Source organism: Camelina sativa, chromosome 15 (genome assembly GCF_030686135.1).
Source record: "Camelina sativa cultivar CO46 ecotype springtype chromosome 15, ASM3068613v1".
NCBI lineage: Eukaryota > Viridiplantae > Streptophyta > Magnoliopsida > Brassicales > Brassicaceae > Camelina > Camelina sativa.
This window is the reverse complement of record NC_141894.1, coordinates 27,730,600-27,751,862: the sequence shown is the minus strand read 5'-3', so window position 1 is coordinate 27,751,862 and position 21,263 is coordinate 27,730,600. Positions and strand designations below refer to the sequence as shown.

General features: G+C 36.0%; 1 protein-coding gene, 2 long non-coding RNA genes and 3 pseudogenes across 3 annotated transcripts; all 6 read right to left on the bottom strand.

Moving 5' to 3' along the window:
- Positions 1–130: 130 nt before the first annotated feature.
- Positions 131–1,103, bottom strand: LOC104747507 (putative L-type lectin-domain containing receptor kinase V.1 pseudogene; annotated as a pseudogene).
- Positions 1,104–2,156: 1,053 nt separating this feature from the next.
- On the bottom strand, positions 2,157–4,233 carry LOC104747505 (uncharacterized). Its single transcript, XR_761173.3, has 2 exons — positions 3,933–4,233; positions 2,157–2,392 (listed from the first exon to the last, which is right to left on the bottom strand). It is a non-coding gene; the product is annotated as an uncharacterized LOC104747505 (long non-coding RNA).
- Positions 4,234–8,136: 3,903 nt separating this feature from the next.
- Positions 8,137–8,969, bottom strand: LOC147927216 (pentatricopeptide repeat-containing protein At2g17033 pseudogene; annotated as a pseudogene).
- A 69-nt stretch (positions 8,970–9,038) lies between these two features.
- LOC147927215 (F-box protein SKIP23 pseudogene) lies at positions 9,039–9,377 on the bottom strand (annotated as a pseudogene).
- Positions 9,378–14,563: 5,186 nt separating this feature from the next.
- On the bottom strand, positions 14,564–15,717 carry LOC147927214 (uncharacterized). The gene is made up of 2 exons (XR_015581314.1): positions 15,269–15,717; positions 14,564–15,101 (listed from the first exon to the last, which is right to left on the bottom strand). It is a non-coding gene; the product is annotated as an uncharacterized LOC147927214 (long non-coding RNA).
- A 940-nt stretch (positions 15,718–16,657) lies between these two features.
- LOC104748779 (uncharacterized) lies at positions 16,658–18,015 on the bottom strand. The gene is made up of 3 exons (XM_010470373.3): positions 17,841–18,015; positions 17,130–17,375; positions 16,658–17,038 (listed from the first exon to the last, which is right to left on the bottom strand). Exons 2-3 carry the CDS (start codon positions 17,360–17,362, stop codon positions 16,732–16,734), a joined length of 540 nt encoding a protein of 179 aa, XP_010468675.1. The 5' UTR covers positions 17,363–17,375; positions 17,841–18,015; the 3' UTR covers positions 16,658–16,731.
- Positions 18,016–21,263: the final 3,248 nt, after the last annotated feature.

The window sequence follows — 21,263 nt, the reverse complement described above, 5'->3', positions numbered from 1 at the left end:
AGAATAAGTGCTGCTTGCTCCTCAACATACTCATCTCCAATCTTATGATCAAGAATCTGCATGATATCTCCATTCTCCCAACACTCTAGCACCCAGTCAGTAAGTACCATCTCGCTTTGCGATGCTCGTGGCAATATAGGTTTTCTCCCGCAAGAAATCTCTAGCATCACTACACCGAGTGCAAACTTGTACTTGCCTTTCCTGTTCTTGAGAGCTCAGGTGAAATATACCCAAGTGTACCTTCAAATCAACAACATTATGAAAGAAAGATCTTTTTTGAGACTAACCGAAATAAGCAAAATACAAAAAGGTACTTGCCACATGAGAGGTCTGAGGATCAATCCCGTGATCACAGAGCTTTGCGAGACCAAAGTCACCAAGGTTTGCCTTCATATTAGCGTCAAGGAGGACATTGGCTGGTTTAATATCCCTGTGGATAATCACCTGCACCCATTGTTGGTGCTAGTAACAAAGTCCAGAAGCTACGTCTTTAATAATTTTGAATCTCTGTGACCATTCAAGACTCATCATCGGTTGGTGGTAGAGGAACTTATCAAGGCTTCCTTTTGGCATACAATCATACACCAAGTAGAGTTCACCTTTGTGTCTACAATATCCCTGTAGCCGAACTAAGTTAGGGTGTCTGAGATGCCCAATGGTTGCAATCTCAGCAATGAACTCTCTCATTCCTTGTCTTGAATCATGAGAAACCATCTTCACCGCAATCTCTACGTTGAAAACTGGTAAGGTACCCTTATAGACTTTCCTAAATCCTCCTTTACCGAGAATCTCAGTATCCTTGAAACCCTTTGTTGCAGTGTGTTGATCTAAAAAAGCTAACCTATGAGGACCAAACTGTACCTCCCAGTCTTCAAGAACTTCTAGTAGCTTCTTCCTCTTCAGGAAAAGCCATAAGCTGAGACTTAAGATGATGAGTTCATAACTTGTGTACGTATGTACGTATGCATTCATAACTTGTGTACGTATGCGTTCATATGTACGTACACGTTTATATGTACGTACACGTTCAATTTTAGGTTTAATGAACCCGAAATTACCAGAATATCCTTGTCTTCTACCTCTAACATACGACTGAAAACCCTAATTTCCCCTGCCTCACTTTATTTTTTCACGACTTATGTCTATTTTTTTGGTTTCACTTGTGGGGTTTTTACTCAACTATTATAGATTTTTGTCTCAACATCTGATTTCTAAATTAAAAACCTATAATAAGTGAGTTATATAGATTTCCAAAAAGATATCTTGCTCTTCCATGGATGAACCCAGAGGAAAGATTTCCGAAACTGAGTAGAAAAAAGACGTTTGCTCCGGCCGATAAACAGAACACGAATGATGAATCTGCTACAAACTTTATTACATGAACACCATTAATCGGAAGAACAGCAAACGTGTTTAGATCTATCCCCAATAAGTATATCACAACGCTAGACTGTCTTTGCCAGCTCAAACAAATTCGTATTATTCTGGTAAGACTTTACAGCTGTCAAAAATGCCTACTAAATCTACCACAGACTAGAACTCTACCAATACACTACGAAAACTATTGAGAAAAACAAACAAAGTATACCAAAAATATCTGTAAAGGATGAGGTCTGTCGCATAAATCTGTCGCAACAGGCCATTAGTCTACCATAAATATCTTTTGGGTCATATTGACTGTTGAAGGTGTACGTCAGATATTTTTGGTACACTTAGTTTTTGATACACATATACGTCCACCAATAAGTGTAGCAACACTACAACTAAGTGTACCATCTACGTTGACCGATAAGTGTACCAAGACTACAACTAAGTGTACCAAAAATATATGACGTACACTTTTAATTAGTCCACCTGTATAAATCTACCATCAAAGGATCGGTAGACTTAGTCCCAGTTTCCAATGTTTTTTTTTTTTACTAATGGCATTACCCGTAATTACGTTTTTTCCCAACACTAGTTTCAGGGGTAGTATAGGTACAGAGTTTATTCTAGTAATTACAAACAATTGTGTGTTACTTTTGTAATAAGGAAGCTTTTCTGCAATATTCTAGTAACTCTCCCATTTAAGAAAGTTTAGTATTTGAGTTTCTCTGCAATGTTATTTATGGAATTGTTTTAGGGGTTAATGTTGTAAAAAAAAAAAATAAGTAAAATTTAAAGGGCATAAACCAAAATGTACTTCAAAAATGTTAATATAGATAATAAATACTCTCTCTATATAAAACCTCTAACTAAACCATTTTTAGAAGCAACCTAGCCACAATTCAATTAATTCCTATTAACGAATTATTGCTTTCCAAAATTAAAATTCTTAGATATCTACTTTCATTTAATTATTCAAGACAATCAATTTCAATTGACTATTTCAAAGATCTTCTCCCTCCAATACCTGCACAAAATCGAAACAAAGAAACAGAGTTAAATGCATAATGATATCATATTCCTAAATAAAACAATTAGGAAGATTTTCTCCCTAATTAGTTGCTAACTTAAATATTTTGGGCGTGGAAACGAACAGATTATCACCCTCACTACCAAAAAAAAAACAGATTATCATCCTAATGATGAGGCTATAAATATAGTACACCTAAACTTTACATCACCAAACACCTAAAAGCTTTAGACTAAAACACACTGCTTACATAAATACACCTCCATTCTCTGTTCTCTTAGGTTATATAATTTTTAGTTGCTGGTTTTAGTAGACAAACACAACTGTAAGAATTTTGGTTATTATAATTTTTAATTTTCTGTTTCGTTTATTTAAATCTGACTATTCTCTATATTATCATTTTAGGCAATGGAAATATATTGTGAATGGAGATTCATAGAGACTGAACTCTCTCTAACATATGCTTGTGCACAATTTCGTCCCACCTGATCTAAGTCCATACATGTTGATTGGTAAGTAATATATAAAACTCATATAATTTATTAGTAAATTTATGAAAAATACTTAGGTTCACCCCTAGAGGTTTGTTCACCTCCTCCTTTTCAACCAATCAAAATCTTCTATACATTATCTCATTTTAAAAATAAATTAAAATTAAATTAAAAAGCAAAACCAATTAAGGAAAAAAAATTCTGTATATTATTAATTAAGGAAAGTTAAGTATTGGCTTGGTTTAGATTTTACAATTAGAACAAAATTATGTGTCGGTTTGGGTTTACAAATAAATTGTTTAGGGTTTAGATTTTACAACTAAAACGAAATTATATATCGGTTTGGGTTTACAAATAATTTTTTTAAGGTTAAGATTTTATAATTAAAACGAAATTATATGTAGGTTTGGGTTTACAAATGAGGTGGTTAGAGTTTATATTTTACAATTAGAACGAAATTATACGTCGGTTTGGGTTTACAAATGAGATGGTTAGGGTTTAGATTTTACAATTATAATAAAATTATATGTCGGTTTGGGTTTACAAATGAGATGGTTAGGAATTAAATTTTATAATTATAACAAAATTATATGTCGGTTCGGGTTTACAAATAAGATGGTTAGGGTTTAGATTTTACAATTAGAATAAAATTATATGTCGGTTTGGGTTTATAAAATAGTGGTTTAAGTTTTTAATTTTATAATAATATATATATATTTTATTTCCTTATTTTACAAGGAGGTGAATGGAATGGAGAGGTTCATCCCTAGAGGTGAACCCAAGTATTGTTCTAAATTTATTTTTTATCGCCACGTTTTGCCTTTTGCTAATCACTTTAATTCTTCTAAAAATTCAAGATGTAAGTTTAGTGTTAAACAGATTTATTAATATAATATGGATAAACCACGGGAAAAACTAACGAAATTTGTTCCTCAGATACACTTGGTGTTTGGTTCAGAATGGGGCTACAATAACACTTTCAATTTAAAAGTGTAAGATATGATCGATCAGGTTGAAATAACACACTGCAAGTCAGGTGAGGGTACCTGAAAGCTATTTCCTAGCTTCCTTGACGGCGTCGAGCTCTTCAGGCGTACAGAGACTCGGATCAAACTCCCAAAAGTGTCGTCTGACGTGGTTATTGGTGGGTCGCAGCCATGGACTACCTCCTTCGACGATATTCAGCTTCCACATGATCGCTCCGAAGTCTGAAGAATTCGGATCAGATAAGATAAAGAGAATTGTGAATTCGGATTAAATTCATTGCTAAGTTTTTGGTGGGGATAGAGAGAATGAGTGGATGTGTCACCGAGTGAGTTACAATATTTTATATTAACTAATAGGCCTGATTTTTAATTAAAAGTACTCATATATTGGATATGTGCTTGGAAAGCAATTTTTGTTTGGGTTAAATATTTGCAATTTTGTTATTTTATTAAGTAGATGTTTGTAGACAGATCTCATGATTGTTTTAAAATTAAATCCAAATATATTTTAATTTTTTCCTTATTTGTATTTTGTTAACTATTTCAAATTTTTTATTATTATATAGTTTAACTATGCAGAGCAAGACTTAAAATACAATATCTATTTTCAAATTAATTTCAATTATCGTTTTCTATTATTAATATTTAGTCTAACTACACAAATCCCATAATAATAATTTTATACATACATCATACCAAAAGAAATTTGGTAACATAATTATAAAAATATATTATAATTTAAAATACTATTACCTCTACATTGGAAACAAAAAATAAAATCACAAAAACAGTATATTTGTTGACAAAATTAAATTAAATGAACAAAAAGGATATCCTAACTATATAATAAACCACTAAATCTACACAATGGAAATTATACACTACATAATATATAAAACTATAGTACATTTAAATAATACAAAAACAGTACTTACATATATAGTTAATATAATAAATAAATTAAATTTAATATTTCTAAATAAAAAAATATAGCCCCGCGGTGTACTGCGGGTGAATATCTAGTTATTGTCGATTGATGAACTTATATTTGAACAACAAGGTACCTAATACAAACACTTGCAAACAAGAAAAGGAGCACACGCAAAAAGCCAAAAAAACTAAGACAACACTCCCAAAAAAAAATTATAAGACAAACTTTTTCTATTCTCAAAAAGAAGGATAGCCTTGAACAAGATAAGAATGTACTATATTATCTCTTTGTAACACTGATTATATTAGTTAAGTCTTTAACTAATCTCCACTTTTTTATATAAGTCATAAGTATAAATTTGAATGTCTTATAAATTAAGTTTCATGCTGATTTGTATTCAGAATCATTTTAGTTTATTTTATATAATGAATTTGAACCATTGCTTTCCAAGAGATATGAGACATTGTATACAATTTTTTTTAATTTTATTCGTCGATTAAGTAATATATGTCCATATAAAAAAATTATTAAGTAACTATATTATTTAATAGTTCAAAATGATTTAAATATAAGATCAAATAAAAGTGAAAGAAAAATCATATATTTATGTTTGAATTAGTTAGAGAGATTTTAAGAAATTGGATAAAATTTGGAAATATTGTTTTTGCAAGGACCTTCCATGTAATTAAGTATAACTAAAAGGGTAGATTGCCAAATGTTAATATAGATTATCAAATATCTTTAAATTTGGATTTTGTTTTTAGAAAAATCTAAGTTCCATAGTTGGATTGGGTTCATTTTAGTTTTATCCTAAAATTATCCATAATTTGTTTCTTTTTAATTTGAATCCAAATTTACTACAAACACTTACCTTCAAGAAGACTTTCCAAAAAGTACAAAAGTCTCTCAAGGTGTCACAAGGTGAAGACAACAGCGACAAATCTTTGGCTGTCTTTGGAGAAGCAGAAGATGTTACAATTGCTCTGTTTGATTCTCTCTTAGCTACATGTCTGGATCAAATACTTGTAGCAAATGGTTAGTCGTCTCAAAGCTAATGAACAAGAAGAAACATTACATGCGAATCAAATGAATGCACAAAGGTTGACACCGACTTCCAATCCGAAAAGACTTTGAAAATGGAGGATGTTCAGATCCTAGAGTCATGCATTCAAGATCTAAAAGATGGACTAGAATCGTTATCTAAGTCTTTGATCAAATACAGAGTTTTAATTCTCAACAGCTTTGGCCACTAAAGCCTAAAATTCTGTACATATAATTAAAAAAAGTTAATAGAAACAAATTCAAGCCTCAATTCCAAACATCTTTTTTTTTTCTTTATCTTTGACTCTTTTAACATCAACGAACAGGTTCATCCTATAAACAATAAATCAGAAAATTATCTAATTGAATCTTGAAGCTCAAAAGTTCAAAGGTTAAACATGGTAACAAAAAAAATTACGTCAACAACTTCAATCCACATAAATGACGCTGTCTCGACTCATTGCTGGTGAAGTTTTTCGAATTTCACACGTTCTTTATAATAATAACTCTGTTCATGTCTGTATGGTGGGAAACATTTGAAGTAATTCAAGAAACCATTATTACGAGAGATGAAACTTTAAAGTCTCCGTGAGGTTTCTCACATGTCATATTAGTTGTATAATATCCTTGAGAAAGTTGTTAAATATGAAACAATGTTTTCTCTAAACTCTCTGTGCGTGAGGTTTAACTTTTTCTATGCAATGTTTAAAATGCCAACGTGGACTTACTCTAATGTATACACTAAACATGTATTGTGTCTCCCACCATTCGTCTCCACATGTCAGCTTTCCATAGATAACTAAATATACGAGTGGCTTTAAAACAATGTCTCGTATTTATGCAAGTCTGTTTTCAAGAATATAATACAGAGAAGATCCTAATTCACTGGTTTTGACAATTAAAATCACACGGTGTGCTTATTTTTTATGTTGGGTCCTTTCCATTGTCTCCCACCATTTAGAGATGAACAGAGCTATTATTGCTGTAAACGTGTCAATTCAGAGATACTTGTAGTATTATAATGAGGAATCTTGACGCTGTAATTTAGTTGGTTTAAGTTAAGAAGGTAACTCGTCACAGACTCACAGCATAAAAATCAAACTGTAAATTTTTGGGAGGATTAAATGGTAGAGTTCTTGGTTAGGTGACTTCTTGTTTTCTAGATTAAGGACTGAACTTAAGAAAAGAAATTTAAAACACACAAAAAACTATATGAGAAATCTTGATGTATTTACTTTTTGATTATATATGTACAAAATTTATAGGCATTAGTGGCCTAAGATGTTAAGAATTGAGACTCTGTATTTGATCATCGACTTGGATAGAGATTCAAGTCCATCTTTAAAATCTTGAATGCATGATTCTAGGATCTGAACATCCTCCATCTTCAATGTCTTCTCGGATTGGAATTCGCAATCAAGCCTTGTGAATTCATTTGCTTGCGTCTCCCTTGAAACTTGTTTCTTGCTCATTAGCTTTGAGACGAGTGGCCATTTGTCACAAATATTATTCACGCCTTAAAAATTTAAATTAATCTAAACTATAATTTTAGCTTTTAAATAAGAAGCCTTTGAATAATCATATGTAGTATCATGTGTAGTAATTATTAAAAAAAGTTCAGGCTATTTTTTTCAAAAAAAAAACAAAAAAAAATATAAGACCATGTATAATTGATTGAGTTTTAGGCAAATCTTGTAGCACCAATAGTTTGTGATGTTGTTATCTCGCCAGCTTTTTTTTTAATCTTTTATGGTGTTGTTAGTGTTGGAATCTTCATTCTGCATTTCCATTTATATCATAAATCAATCTACAAAATCATGTTGTATTTTTAAATCCATCTAATAATACGATGGAAATGGAGATGGAGAACGAACCAATTTGAATCCCTCGTAACATAATCTTACTTTTCTTGGATCATAGTTTAGTCATATCTTCGGATAGATTATCAATTTATCATCATCAATTCCTTTTGCCTCAACAAAGGACCATGTCCTCTTCTATCATCGAGCGTTACCACACTTCCAATTGTATGAATTTCAAATACTATTGCAGGTCCTTGAGGGGTACCCTCCATTATCCTCCACCCATTAGAGTGCTTAATCCCATGATTCTCAAATAATCAATAGTTTATAGTTACATTATTTTTAGATTATCTTTTTTGAAACTTACATGGTTTTCAACCATAAAAATAATCTAAATTTCGTTTTGAATTGATTAAATAATTTCTTTTGCAAAAAAAAAATAATTATCTCAAATATTTTGGTATGTTCAATAAAATCAACATCAGTAGATTTAGAAGCATCTATTATTACAGGAATTTTTTTTAACCATCAAAGTAATATTCAAAAGGATCACTTTAGTTATGTTGCTGTGCTTTCCGGATCCAGAAACAACTACAATCCCAGCAGGAAACACGCACTTGTCTTCACTAAATCTAAGCCTAATCTCATCCATCAATTGTAGCATTATCAAGTACGACGCGCTCAAGTGCATACCATGTAAATCCAACTTACACTCTACCGCCGCGTTCAACTGAATTGCTTCATCTAGAACTGATGACTGAGTCAATTCACGGACAAGAAGAGAAAGAGAACAGTTCGTAAAGAGAAAGAGGACAGCTATCCAAGTCTTTCAACAGTGACATGATTGTAGGACAAGAATTCAAGACCGTGTTATACGTCTTTATTGACAAAGGAACATTACAAATTTACAACCCCTTCTATTTCTGTAACCAAGAACCCATTTGGGGAAGAGCATCATGAGCTCCTTAGGGCAAAAGAACCATATTTGAACAAACTGTATCAATTCTGTGACCTTCTGTTTCCATTCTCTACACTATTCTGTTCATGTCGTCAAACAATCCCAATCTTCCATACCCATATAGAACAGACTTATATTCAAACAACCCTGGCTTGTGTGTCGGTTTGTCGCTGACGGGTCTCCAGCTGAAGATGGGGATGACAGGGAGGAGAGAAATTTGTGGCCTTGCTTCATCAAAGGCACTGCTTCAGCCTTGCAACAAACTTTCATGGGGATGACATATTGCTAACCTCTTCTCCCCAGTAACAGATACCTTGGCTTAACCTCTGAGGCGAAGTGAAAAGGAACTTTTGCGAATGCAGCATGGCATATTCAAGTATCTTTTGCGAATGCAGCAAGGCAGATTCAGGTATCTTTTACGCTAGCTCAATTTTTCAACTGCTGAAATCAAACACTCCTAAATCTTGATCTTGCATTGCACCCAAGTCTTCTCCATTGTAGACATTACCATTGAAGAACACGGAGCTTCCCCCATAGAGAGGTAAAATATCAGAATTGGAAGCAGAAAAGGTGGAATCATCACCAAGGAACAACATCTTATCTTCAAGATCGTAAACATCAGCCCAACTCTTCTCTTTTTCAACAAACTTAAAGACTTTAAATTTAACCGTTCTCTCATTCATATAAAACGCAGGATGCTCCAAGATCTCCTCTGCGAATCCAGGATCCCCATCAACTGCCTCTAAGCTCAAATACATATCCACAAGCAACATTTCACCACAAGATTCAATCAAATACTTCTTATCACCACCAAACACAGGTGTTAAGCTTTGAACAGTAAAACTAAGAGAAACAAAGCTTTAATCTGAATAATACTTGAATAATAATCCCAAAGATAGAGTCTTGCTCTCAGATTACAATAAACTCTTAGAAAGAAGATTACAAAGACAATGATAATGAAAGTAGAGATCGGTAATCCGCGCGCTCACATCCCTCAGATTGCTCTCTCACCCCTTAGCCTCATATCCGCTATACTCTCACCATAATCATCATGCCTTCTTCTTACTCTCCTAATCTTTATTTATACTTGATATTACTTTGGCTCCAAGCTCAGCTAAACCTTCTCACGTGTGGAGTCTTCAGTCAAATGGCTAGGTGTCTCTTCACACGATTTGCCAACGGACTTATCCCCAGTCCTCTTTTTCCTAAAGTAATCCCTTAGGAGCTTATCAATACCCCCTCCCTCGAGACGAAGCTTGTCCCCAAGCTTGAAGGAAGGAAATTGCGACAACAGATAACTGACTGTCACCCAAGTGTTTTCATGGGTCAGAAGTCCTTACCACTGGATCAGACCCTCCAAGTAACCTTCAGCATTGTAGCGCGTGTCCAGAACCTCCGCTGGTTCAATGCTGAAATCCTCCTGTTGAGCAAACATGTCTAGTAGGGGAGTTACATCCGCACCATGACCAAGGACTGGTTTGAGTTGGGACACATGAAAAACTAGGTGAATTTTAGCCCCCTCAGGAAGCTTTAACCGATACTCAACTTTCCCAATGCGTTCCGACACCTCGTAGGGACCAAAAAACTTAGCTGCGAGTGAGACACCCGTCGAGTCACTGATTGCTGTCAGTATGGACGTAACTTCAAGTAAACCATGTCCCCCACTATAAAAACCACTTCATGACGGTGTTTATCTGCGTTACTCTTCATCGACTGTTGAGCTTGTAACAAGTGATCCTTGATTTGCCGCAGCATCAAGTCCCATTCCTTTACAACCGCTCTAAGTCAACGTTGTTGGTAGAGCGTTCCTCATACTGCAGGATGGAAGGCGGGGGTCTGCCATTAACGACCTGGAAGGGGGTGGTTATCAATGACGTGTGAAAGGATGTGTTGTACCAGATTTCAGCCCAAGAGAGAAAACGTTGCCATGTCTTGGGTTAATAGAAGCCAAACAACGTAGGTAAGCCTCCAAACAGCGATTAAGGACTTCTGATTGACCATCTGTCTCAGGGTGGAAAGCGGTGTTGTATTTGAGTTTTGTGCCCGCCAACCTAAAACACTCAGACCAGAATTTACTGAGGAAGATTCTGTCTCGATCCAAGACAATTGACACAGGGTATCCATGAAGCCTTACTACCTTCGTAATGAATTTTTCAGCAACATCAGCAGCCATGAAAGGATGTCGAAGGCCAATGAAATGAGCAAATTTGCTCAGTCGATCAATCACCACCAGAATGACATTGATACCATTTGAGAGAGGAAGTCACTCGATAAAGTCCATTGTCAATTCCTCCCAAATGTGGTTCGGAATAGGCAGCGGTTGTAACATTCCTGACATTCTGCCACTAGACGTTGAACATCTTTCAGCAACCCAGTCCAGTGGAAAGATTGTTGGATCCACTTCATTGTTTTTAAAACCCCAGAGTGTCGTCCAAGTTTGCCTTTGTGAAATTCAGAAAGGATAAGTGGTATGAACCGAGAGCCTTTAGGGAGGACTAACCTGTTATTGTACCATAGTCTGCCGTCTTTGACTGTGTACCCTGGTTTGGATAATGAGTCTGCTTTGATTGCCGAGATTGTCTCCTGAAGCTGAGCATCCGTGTCAATTTCCTTAAAAACGTCTTGTAGTTGAATAACTGATGGAGTGGTGATGGACATGAGAGTTTATGCGAGTTGAGGGTAGGCTTGATGAGAAATCCGAGAAAGGCCATCAGCTGCTTTGTTGTCAATTCCAGGCTCGTAGACAATGTCGAAGGAGTATCCCAACAGCATACTCAACCTTTTATGATACTCAAGAGAAACCTCACATTGCTCGAGTAAGAACTTGAGACTCTTTTGGTCGGTATGCACAATGAATGTCCTGCCTAAGAGGTAATGGCGCCACTTTTGAACTGACAAGACAATGGCCATTAATTCGCGTTCGTAGATAGGTTTAACTGCTCTTGTGGTGCTAGTCCATGGCTGAAATAAGCAATGGGCTTGTGATCTTTCATGAGGACTGCTCCATGACCAAAATCGGAGGCATCATATTCCACCACAAACACTTTAGTGAAATCTGGAAGTGCCAACACTGGAACCGAGATCATAGCCTCCTTCAAAGTCTCAAATGTCGTGGCTGCTTGGGAAGACCAATGGAATTGATCCTTACGAAATAAATCAGTGAGAGGCTTCGCCAGAACACCATACCCTTTGACAAAGCGTCTGTAGTAGCCTGTGAGGCCTAAGAACCCATGCAATGCCTTTATTGACTTTGGAGTAGGCCAGTTTTGCATCGCCACAGTCTTAGTTGGATCAATGGCAACTCCTTGAGCAGAAATGATGTGGTCGAGGTAGTCAACTTGAGTCTGTCCGAAAAAGACACTTTTTGCGGTTGGCAAACAGTTGTTGCGCAGAGAAAACCTGAAGAACCGTGGTGTGATGGTCAAGGTGCTCCACGAGGGTCTTGCTGTAGATGAGGATATCATCAAAGAAAACCAATACAAACTTGCGGAGGAAGGGTCAGAAAACCTCATTCATTAGAGATTGAAATGTTGTCGGGGCATTGGTGAGGCCAAAGGGCATCACGAGGAACTCGAAGTGTCTATCGTGGGTGCGGAACACGGTCTTCTCAATATCCTCTTCTTTCATTCGGATTTGATGGTATCCTGATCGGAGGTCCAGCTTCGAAAAGATCTGAGCCCCACATAGCTCATCCAGGAGTTCGTCAATCAGCGGAATGGGAAACTTATCCACAATAGTGGCCTGGTTTAAGAGCTCTGTAATCAATGCAAAAACGCCAGGAAGTGTCTTTTTCTTAACCAGCAAGACATGACTAGAGAAATGACTCTTACTTGGTCGAATGATGTCTGACTGAAGCATTTCGTGAACGAGTTCATCCATGGCTTTCTTGTGTGCGTGAGGATAACGGTAAGGGCGCACACTGATGGTACCAGAGTGAGGTAGCAATTTGATGGAGTGCTCCCTGCCTCGAACAGGTGGTAAAGACGTTGGTGAAGCAAAGACCCCTGCAAACGAGTCAAGGATCACAGAAAGTGGCTCTGGTAGTGGTGACAACACTGTAGAAGGCTTGCTGAAAGATGGAACGGCGGTAGTGGATAGTGTCTTGAGTGACAACTTGGAGACATGGAGGTCAAGTTCACCACAAAGTGTTTCTCGGCGTCCCTTATGCCATAACGATATTGTTTGCTTGTCCCAGTTAACATCGCAGTCTCCCAACGTTATGTGTCACACCATTCCCAGGATGATATCCACATTAGCAAGATCCAAGGTAATCAAATCACTGATGACACACTTGGCGACAGACTCCTGAACCGCGTATTGTGATTCCTGTTCCCAAGATTATTCGCAACCTCGAACCGTTTTGGTTTCCCACCTTAAGCTTAGTGGCCAACTCCAGTGTGATGAAGTTGTGTGTGGTGCCACTGTCGAGCATAATGACAATCTGCTGTTTGCCAAGAGTGCCCCGCATCTTCATAGTGTGTTCAGAGGATATGTCCATTTAAGAAGCATATGACAACGCCATCAACTGTGGAGAATCCTCCGTAAGCGATGTATCCGCCAGTTCCACCATGTTTTCATCCAACACTTCCATTTCATAGCCATGTATAACTGCCATCACCTGAACCTCCTTGTTAGGGCAGATGTGACCCTTGAAATAACACCCGTCGCACTTAAAAGACAATCCATGACGGCATTTCTCATCCAGTTCTGCATCAGAGAAATGTTTGCGAGGACGTATGTTGGTAGACGTAGCCGAGTCACGTTGGTTTGGTTTTATAGTGACAAAAGGTTTTGGCTTTCCACTTCCTGTGTGAGAGAGGCTCGAAGGACGGTTATCCTGATGAAGCTTAGTACTTTATCTGTCATTCTGTAGTTCCCGTAACACCACTCGTCGGATAAGACTGGACTCCATATCCCGAGCAACTCCTACCATCTCAGGTAAGCTCTAGGGCTTCCACATGTGAATGATTTCCTGCATCTCTAGAGACAACCCATTCAAGAATATACCTTCCAGTTTATTGTCGTCCAAGCCGGTGACCTGAGACGATAGATCTTCAAACTGATGGATATACTTGGCGATTGTACTGGTTTGCTTGAGGCAGAAAAGGCTCTGACTTGGTCCTCTGCTTTTGAGATTCCCAAATCGGAGAAGCAACCTTGCTTTAAACTGCAGCCAAGATTGGAAAGGCAACCGGTTAGTCTCCCAGTTGAACCAGCTCAGGGCACCGCCGGTGAGGCTGACGGAGACCAGCTCTAGTCTGTCGGTATCGTTAAACCCACCCATTCAAAAAAATGCTCAACCCTAGTGATACAGCTGTAAGCTTCTCTTCCGTCAAATAACGGCATCTCGACATTTTTTAACAACGAATCACACAGATTTGGACCCCTCTCGTAGTTGTCGTGCATGGCAGGAGCGAGTTCCCGACGAACTGGTATGGAGGGCAGTGGAGGATCCGGAATGCAAGAATCTTGAGACGGAGGTGTTTCGAGAAAGCTTGTTGACCATTGCTCCTTGACTGTTTCAAGCGCCGGAAAAGAAGACATCAAGAACTGGAGTTTTTTGTGTATCTCCTGCATCCTGTCATTGGAGGCGTTGAACGCACCAACATGGTGTCGAGCTTCTGATCTGAGATCCGCTTCCCATCCTGGATTTCTTTGATTTGGAGGCTCAGGTTGCCCAACTTGTCATACACATCTCCAAACATGTCCGCTTGTTCTTCTGTCGTCGATCCTTCGGCGATCGGCAACAACGTCATCACTCTCTCTCGGTTTCTTTTGTTTGCTCTGAAGGAAGAAAGAGAAAAATAGAAAGAGACAAAAAATACCGCTTGGAGGAATAGGCTCCTCTTATGTTGAGTAATGAATGGTTGATATATTTTTTTTTCTCTTTCTTAGTGTCACCAGTCACAAACACACCAATTTGTTAAGCTTTGAACAGTAAAACTAAGAGAATCAAAACTTTAATCTGAATAATACTTGAATAATAATCCCAAAGATAGAGTCTTGCTCTCAAATTACAATAAACCCTCAAAAAACCCTTAGAAAGAAGATTACAAAGACAATGATACTGAAAGTAGAGATCGGTAATCTTCGCTCACATCCCTCGGATTCCTCTCTCACCCCTTAGCCTCATGTCGGCTATACTCTCACCATAATCATCATGCCTTCTTTTTACTCCCCTAATCTTTATTTATACTTGATATTACTTTGGCTCCAAGCTCAGCTAAACCTTCTCACGTGTGGAGTCTTCGGTCAAAGAGCCAGGTGTCTCTTCACACGATTTGCCAATGGTCTTATCCCCAGTCATCTTTTTCCTAAAGTAAACCCTTTGGAGCTTATCAACAGGACTTGCAACAAAGGTCAATTTCAATGAACTGTAATTCACAACCACAGCTCTCCCATTGTTATCAACAACAAAGAAACGTCCATCGAACAAAAACACATCATCATAAGGAGAAGGCATGTCATCAATCACAGTCCATGCCCGATCCCAAGACCTATACATAGCTAACTTCTCAGAGACATGAATCGTAAGCAAAACAAACTTATACTCGACATCACAATCTAAGTACTTGACAACAGCTTTTTCCAAGTATAAACTGTCTACAATATCACCAACGGTATTGAAATAATGAAGCTTGCATTCACAACCCAATTCTCAAACCTTAAACTTTGACATATCGAGCACACGAGGGAAATGCTCAGGAATTGAGTTTCTCGAATCACTCAACGGATCTAAAAGCGTCACCTTTCAAGGATTGCTATTGTCGTCCTCGACCTTGATCAGCCACCCAAACGAATCAGACTCCATGTGCAGTTCATGAGGCTTGATGTGTAAGATGCTCCGGTGGGAGAGACGGAAACCTACGGCGGAGTCAGGGAAGAGGCTGCCACCGTTATCGGGGAGGATCGGGAGGTGATGTGTATGGAGGGGACGTTTCGGCTCGGCGGCGGATCGCCAAGAAGAACATACGGAACAGAAGTGGATGAGATCGAAGGAAGATTCTAGAGATTTTGAGATTAGGTCTAAGAGATCCTTGGGGAGTGTAGACCAATCCACTTTAATGACATTGAGAAGCTGAGAAAGACAAAAAAATTGGAATTTGATGATACGAGAAACCAGTTTATCCAGGATGAGTTTTTGACCCGACCCGAATATGTTAGAGCATGAGCATTGGTTGGGACAAAAAATTGGTTCCTCAAATAAATTAATATTATTTTTAGAGTTTCTTAATTTTGGTATAAGTATTGGTGTCCCTCACATTTGGTCCCCTGGAAAAAATAATATTATTTTTAATATTTAAATTAATAAGTAAAATCATATTAAAATTTTATTCAAATAAAACATATAACATTAACATTAATAATATGAGAAAATTACAAACTTACAAAAACTTGGAAAAAAAACAAAACATACAATTAAAACATGAAAAATAAAAACATAAACCGTAAAAACATCAAAAGTAGAAACAAACATTTTATTTCCAGCATAGAATTTATGTAATTAATCTTCATTATGTGGAAGATGTCCAAAGTTTGTCCAAATATGCTCAATCAAATCTTTTTTCAACTGGTCATGAACTTGTTTATCCCGCATATGTGTTCGACGAGTAATCGTACTGCTCATATTTGAACCCAAACTGGCAGCACCGACTGTATATGTTTGATCCACATCTACTCCGTGTTGAAATTCAGAAACAATGTTTCGGACACTGTATGTTTCTCGTTCATCCTCGACAATCATATTATGCAGTATTATGCATGCTCTCATAACATTTGCTATTTTGTACTTATCCCATAAACGAGATGGATTTTTAACAATGGCGAATCTAGCTTGCAAGACTCCAAATGCACGCTCAACATCTTTTCGTACAGCTTCTTGTTTTTTAGAAAATAGAGAATTTTTCATACCTTGTGGAAGCCGGATAGATTGTATAAAAGTGGCCCATTTTGGATAAATACCATCTGTGAGATAGTACCCCATATTGTACTCCCTTCCGTTGACATAGAAGTTGACCTCCGGAGCATTACCGTGACACAAAAATACAATGTCTTACCAAAAAATACAATGTCATTACATTACACAAACTTAGAGCATGATACACAAACTTAGTCATTACAATGTCATTACAATTTCATAGACATCACCAACATACATATTAAAAATACAACAATAGCAATTACGATTATCAATTCTGGCCCATTTCTAATCTTATTTCTAGTCTTCCGTAGCTCTATCACTGCCTTCTCTAACATGAGTATTTTCTGCTCGGTTTCATTACTGATGTGCGAGTCATAGTCACCTGCGAGTGTGAGGCAATCTACTTTCTCAGACAGCACTTGACATTGTCTGTCCATCTCTTCCATGACAGCTACATCCCACCACTTGTGAATATGCATCTCTCCATCATCAACATTCCCACATGTGTAGTATCTGCATTACCATATGTAACATACAAAATAAATCGATAATCTGTTGAAACATAGCAAATCAATTCATAATGTAATAAAGTTAAAGACCATACCTTCTGTTGTAGCTTGAGGATAGTAGAGGCTGACCACCACAGTAGCATACCTTCGGAAATCCGAACTCAACCTCAGGTTGGGGAGGGTATTGCATCGCTTGATCATTTTCTCGAGTACTCTCGGCCTCATCCATCCGTATCAAAGCTGCTATTTCCCTGTCGTCGGTGTCATCAGAGTATACATCAGCCTGATCTGAGGAATCAGGCTGAGAGTAGCTGTAGTCGTGGCCCATGCTCTTGCGAAACCTGCAAAAAATACATCAGCCATCAAGCATTGATTTTTATATAATATAGAGACAATCAGATTCACAAGACACAGTGTTGTCTTGTTAATATACTAAAGAACATAAATTATTGAACACTAATTCTTGTCTTATTAATATACTAAAGAACAAAAATAATTGAACACTAAGTCTTGTCTTATTAATATACTAAAGAACATACATAATTAAACATTGAAAGAGAAACAAGAACATACTTAATTGGACACTAGCAACGAAACACGAACATACATAATTGTTCGCTCATACATATATTTTAATACTCAGCCACTATCAATACATCAAACTCAGAAATCTATCGAATCCCACAATCAATTTCCCTATTCTATCGAATCCCCCAAACAATTTCCCTTTACCCTAAAAAAAAAAATTTCAAGAAAACCCTAAATCGAGAATACATCAAAATCGGATTCGAATTTACAACACATACCTCTTACAATTGGAGGTTTCGGAAGGTGATACACTTAAAGATGGCCTTCGCGTTGCAGAATCTTCAATTTGATGAAGGTTTCTCAAAGGTTTTGATGAATCTCAAAGGTTATCGCCGTCGCGATACAGAGAGAGTAAAGAGAAAGACTGGGAAAGAAAAAAAGATTTGTTCTGTCGATTTTTTTTATCCTTTCCCCTACAAATAAAACAACAACCAATTATAATTGAACAGGTGTCCTGAGGGACGCAGCAAAATTGTCCCGATTTAAGGACCGTATCTTCATATATTACGTGATTTCGATTTAAATTAAATGTTTAATTCACGTAGGACGCACGAGGGACGCCCCAATGCACATGGCCTTACAACTTACAACAGGTTGACTAACCCGTCGGGTCCACATGTCCCTTATCTAAACCGATGCTAATATTTAAATCCGTTATAACAAAGGGAAAAATGCCAAAAAAAACCCGAAGTTATTTTTATTTGGAAGTTTAATACCCAATGGTTTTGGATTGGAATAAAAATACACCAAATAATAAAAACGTGACATTTAAAACCCAAAATAATAAGTGTTGTTATTTCTATACCTACGATTTTTCAACAAAATAAAAATTCCAATTTTACCCTCAGTTATTAAATTAATTATTAATTTTTAATAAAAAAATTATCGGTTTTCTGTTAACCATGTCATACCGAGAATTAAACTGGTTATCTCTCTTCTTCTTCCTCCTCTCTCTAATCGTCGTTGCTCCGGATAATACCCGACGATGACGCATCGGCGGCGGCGATGAGAGCTTTCATCATAACAAATCAGCACCCATCTCTGTTTCCTCCACAACCATAACCACAATCTCTTCTTCCTCCTCAGTTCAACAAAGACACTCTCCAACAACAAATCGTGAAAACGGGTTGAAGACAATGGTGTGTATCGGATAACAAGGTATTATATAGTAAGATAGGTATCATGCTATTGAAACTCGTGAAAGAGAATAAATTATAATGTAACATTTACTTTTGGAAGTCCTTGTTGTATTGTTCATATTGTAAATCTCGTAATAATCAGAATAATACATTAATACTTTGTTTGTCTCTATCAGGGAAAGCTAAAGGACTCTGCTCAAAACGGGGTCGTTGAGCTAGTCAAGGTCAGATTTACGGGTTGAAGACGATGGCGTGTATCGCTGCTCAAAACGGGGTCGTTGAGCTTGGTTCCTCAGAAGCTTTAAACCAAAGCTCAGATCTGATGGATAAAGTTAATAGCTTGTTTAATTCCAACAACGGTGCTAATAATGGTGGCGAAGCTTGTTGTTGGGGTTTTAATCTCAGATCAAGGTTAGAACGATCCAGCTCTGTTGATTAGTAACCGGCGACGAACACCGGAATCGAATCTCCGGCGAGGGTTAATCCACCATTTTCTCAAATTCACAATCGAACAAGAAACAAAGACATGGAATCAGATCGTAGAAAAACAAAGAAGCTGAAACACGCAAAAGAGAGCACTGAGAAATCTCTATTAACGAACCTTTTTTTGGAAGAAGCTCTCAAAATGCAAAAATCAATCGTTTGGCGATGACGACACCGTTACAATCTCTCTCTAGCCAATTAAAGTGGATTATATGAAAAAACAAAAACTATATAATGATCAATCGGTTTATTTCGGTTTAATTATATGCTCTTTAATTTGATTCCGGTATGAGAGGAAGAAGAAGAAGAGAAATAACCAGATTAATTTTCGGTATGAAATGATTAACAGAAAACCGATAATTTTATTATTAAAAACTAATAATTAATTTAATAACCGGGGGTAAAATTGGAATTTTTATTTTGTTGAAAAAATCGTGGGTACGGAAATAACAACACTTATTATTTTGGGTTTTAAATGATACGTTTTTATTATTTAGTGTATTTTTATTCCAATCCAAAACCATTGGGTATTAAACTTCCAAATAAAAATAACTTCGGGATTTTTTTGGCATTTTTCCCTTATAACAAATGATTTTAATTAGTTGTTTCAGTTTTTGTAAATGATTTCAAAGTTTGGTATCTTTTATAAATAATAGAATATTTTATTGTTTTAATAATACAAAAGTTAATAACAGATTTCTTTATTTTAAGTATTTTTGAAATTATTTTAATATGCAGATATTGTTTAGATATGTATTTTAAAAATTTCAAATATCTTTTATTAAAATCATTATTTACAAAACTGAAAAATAAATAAATACACCTCAGTTAAAAAAAAGATATGATCTTATATCATAAATTTATAACTGAGCTATGGTATCTTATTTAAAATTTGTCATTTTGATCACTCCTAATATTTTTGTTTCTTTTTTCTGATATAGAAAAACACTTTCACCTTCAAATAATCACAAAGATTATTTTTATTCGAATAGTTACAAAGAGTATGAGTAGTGTGGAAATAAAGTCTCAGATTAAAAAACAGTTTTTAATACAAATATTTTTTAATTAAACCAATAAAAAGTATCAGGAGCTCAACGTATCCACGATGCAGACTTACTGGAGAAACGTGCAAAGGATTGTGGAATTGATGTCGAGCCTATATCTGACTACCTTGATTGATTCAAGTAAGTTGCAAACAGCACCAGTTGGGTTCCTACTATTTGGTTGGTTTGCTGAGTTGTTTTTACCTACCATGGGTTCTTATAATGGGTAAAGGTATGGATTAATAAAAATAAAGAAAACAATATGTAGGTTTATGGAGTCCAATAGAAAATATATATTTACGCATTGTTTTGTTTATAATTATTACTTTTGTATCTTTTAAATAATTAACAATAGCAATATATGTAAAAAATTTGGGAAATAGCAATATATAAATTGTTCACTGGAGAATAAAAAGATTAATATTATAAAATAATAATGTGTAATCCTAAGTTTAATATCTTTTAATTTAATATTGTATATAAATCAATTCATACTTAAAAACCATGAACAAACAAGCCATACTACTAATGATGATAGTGATGATAATGGCAAAAAGAACTGATGACCAATGTTGATGATGATAATGCACATCTTTTGTTCACTCACACGATTTCTAGCAAACTGTGTAGATTTAACTGTTGCAATTCTCATCATCCTTTATCATACATATTGGAAGTTCATAAATAAAAGAAATATTATTGTTGTTATAAAGTAAACCATAACAAAAGCAAAAAAGCAAACCATAATATCTAGTATCTTAGATAAAATCACTAGGTTAAACCACTTGCAAATATAGATGACAGATATCTAAAATAATATTTTAAAAGAAAAATTACTATTTTAAACCACTTGGATCATTATAAATTATATATTAATTTTATCGAATGACAAATATAGAAATTTATATTCAGAAATATTATCTATTCTGATGTCCTACGATTTAGGATAAAAGTAATTAGAGTGGATATACAAACC

Excerpts from the sequence above, each read along its gene's own strand:
- LOC104748779 (XM_010470373.3), bottom strand. The coding sequence starts at position 17,362 with ATGGGCCACGACTACAGCTACTCTCAGCCTGATTCCTCAGATCAGGCT. Across the intron at positions 17,039-17,129 it reads TCCTCAAGCTACAACAGAAG|ATACTACACATGTGGGAATG; the intron begins GTATGGTCTTTA and ends ATGGTAATGCAG.